Source organism: Nanorana parkeri, unplaced genomic scaffold (genome assembly GCF_000935625.1).
Source record: "Nanorana parkeri isolate BGI_ZX_2015 unplaced genomic scaffold, ASM93562v1 scaffold2187, whole genome shotgun sequence".
Classification (NCBI taxonomy): Eukaryota; Metazoa; Chordata; class Amphibia; order Anura; family Dicroglossidae; genus Nanorana; species Nanorana parkeri.
In genome coordinates this window covers 161,361-163,905 of record NW_017308455.1, presented here as the reverse complement: position 1 = coordinate 163,905, position 2,545 = coordinate 161,361, and the positions used below count along the sequence as shown (strand labels likewise).

Here is a 2,545-nt window from a genome sequence, read left to right as displayed (position 1 = left end):
GGTGCACCTACCAAAGGGCTTCAGAACCCAGAAACCAAAGAGCAAGGATGACTCAGGTGCACCTACCCAAAGGCCTTCAGAACCCAGGAACCAAAGAGCAAGGATGACTCAGTTGCACCTACCCAAAGGCCTTCAGACCACTATCCTGAGGTAGCAGACATCCCTCATGGATCTACCAAAGTAAGTCCTATGAGCACCGGTCAGAGTGTTCTCAGTGCCCCTACCACCTAAGGCACCATACTCCACAGTCAAAAATCACTACATCCAGGAACGGGACTCAGGGAGACTATATTTACACTTGAAATGCATTCTGGTTGCACGGGTTCTGTGGATGAGGGGGAGGTGTGGTTTCCAATCAAATGTTTCTGGGGGTGCTGCTTGACTTATCTGATCTACACCTCATTTCCGTACATTCGGAGCAGCAAATTGCGTATTCATTGCAGTGGAGGGGTTTTTTCCCCCGTTTTTTTGGAAGTCTGAGATGCTTCAAAGACGTCGTCACCTCTGTGAACAAAATAAGTGAATCTTAAAACCACAACTCACCCAAAAAAAAACCAAAAAGGGCACGAGGGTGCGTCTTGTTCCTCTTCTGAAGTGAAAAGGTCACAAAACTCCACCCCACCCCACCCCACTCCACTGTGCACAAGGCTCCTGACAGAGAAAAGGACAGGTCAGGTCCACCTATGGACCCCAATCCCACCAAAGTACATCTCATGAGTAACACGGATGAGAGCTCTACTTTCTCGAAGCCTGTGGAACGTGCGTCTAAAAAAACTTCCCCCTGTGAACAAAAGAAGTGAACCGTGAAATCACAGCACACAAAAACGTGCACAAGGGTGCTTGGCCCTTCATGGGACCTGCCGGAACAGGTCCCTCACAGTACTAGGTAGGGGGGCTCTCCCAAAGAGAGACCCCCCTCCTGGGTGGGAGGAGACAGAGAACCCTGTATGAGGGCACAGAATCTCCTCCCCACATCGGGAAAAGGCCCCGAAGGAACCTGCACCCTCCGCAATCTGTGAACCAAATTTGATGAGAGCTCTACTGATTTTCTTACATGACTGGCCAACTTTGTTTCTGGGAAGTCCCACAAGAGAGTGGGAGAAGGGGGATGGGGCATTTCCGGTTGGATTTGAACTTAAGGAGACACATTTTGGAGTAAAAAACACTCAAGGAAGTGGACCCAGTTAATAAGAGGGGGGGGGGATCGGTGATGTGCAGATCTGGGGGGGGTGTTCATTCAACTTCTATCAATGAACATTTGGACTTAGGGAGACATAATTTTGATTTTAAAAAACCGAAACATATATTTTATTTCATACCTACGACCTACCTACAGGATTAGCGGACCCCAATTCTCAGGAACCTTCCAAAGTCCCTGGGGGTCTTTTTATTAAGCCCGTGGAGCGCGCTCGACAACGAAATCCCCTGTGAACAAAAAAAGTGAACCGTGAAAACACAACGCACAACAAAACACGTGCTTTGGTTCCTTTCTAATGAAAGGGCCACAATTTTTCCGTCCAAAATATTGGAGTCGCTCTTCATATTCTCCACAAGGTGGCGATCTCAGTTATCAACAGCGGAATTCACACAGGAAGTCCATCTCCCTACAGACAGGAAGTGATGTCACCTATAAATAGGAAGTTCCGGGTGAGAGGTGAAGTTGGGAGGAAGTAGAGAGGAGACATTGTTGGAACTGGCAGCAGAGGAGGTAAGAAGATATTGTTTTATATACTCCCCCCGTCATGTCCGTCCTCGTCCTCCATAGTCCCTGTGAGGTCTTTTATCTCCGCCAGATGCTGATCAACATGAAAACGCCGATATAGAGTCTTATCCCGTCATCTGTCCGCAGGTCCGGTCTAAATATTAAACCATTTACCCAACTTTACATGAAGACACGCTGCGTTCCTCCCGAATAGATCACATGACCATGTCCATGAAGATGGAGGAGGACCGAAGTCACATGACCGAGAGGATACTGAACCTCACCCTGGAGATCATCTACCTGCTGACCAGAGAGGTGAGGAGGATTCTGGGAGGTCACATGACATCACTCTTATCTCTAGTCATAAAACACGGACCTGACCGGAGAGGTGCGGAGGATTCTGGGAGGTCACATAATATCCTCGTTCTTTCAGAGTTTTCCTCTTCTGAAGTCCGGTGACCGTGTGACCATCAGGGTGCCCCCACGTGGTTCCCTAAAACCCGAGAGACAGAACATGGAGAAGGTTCTAGAAGTCACCAAGAAGATGATGGAGCTGCTGACGGGAGAGGTGAGCGGTGCCGGGAATTCTGGGACATGGTCCAGGAACAGACAAGGGGCGTGTCTGGGTGGTGACGGGAGAGGTGGGCGGTGCCGGGGATTCTGGGACATGATCCAGGAACAGACAAGGGGCGTGTCTGGGTGGTGACGGGAGAGGTGAGCGGTGCCGGGGATTCTGGGACATGATCCAGGAACAGACAAGGGGCGTGTCTGGGTGGTGACGGGAGAGGTGAGCGGTGCCGGGGATTCTGGGACATGATCCAGGAACAGACAAGGGGCGTGTCT

At 50.2% G+C, this 2,545-nt stretch overlaps 1 protein-coding gene across 1 annotated transcript in view; it reads left to right on the top strand.

The window, feature by feature from the left end:
- The first annotated feature begins 1,921 nt into the window (after window positions 1-1,921).
- The window catches only part of LOC108800981 (oocyte zinc finger protein XlCOF6-like), a 92,530-nt gene continuing 91,906 nt past the window's right edge, over window positions 1,922-2,545 (top strand). The window contains exons 1-2 of the mRNA XM_018572962.1: window positions 1,922-2,017; window positions 2,136-2,270. Of these exons, the coding sequence (XP_018428464.1) occupies window positions 1,922-2,017; window positions 2,136-2,270 (231 nt within the window). The remainder of the gene's footprint in view (window positions 2,018-2,135; window positions 2,271-2,545) is intronic.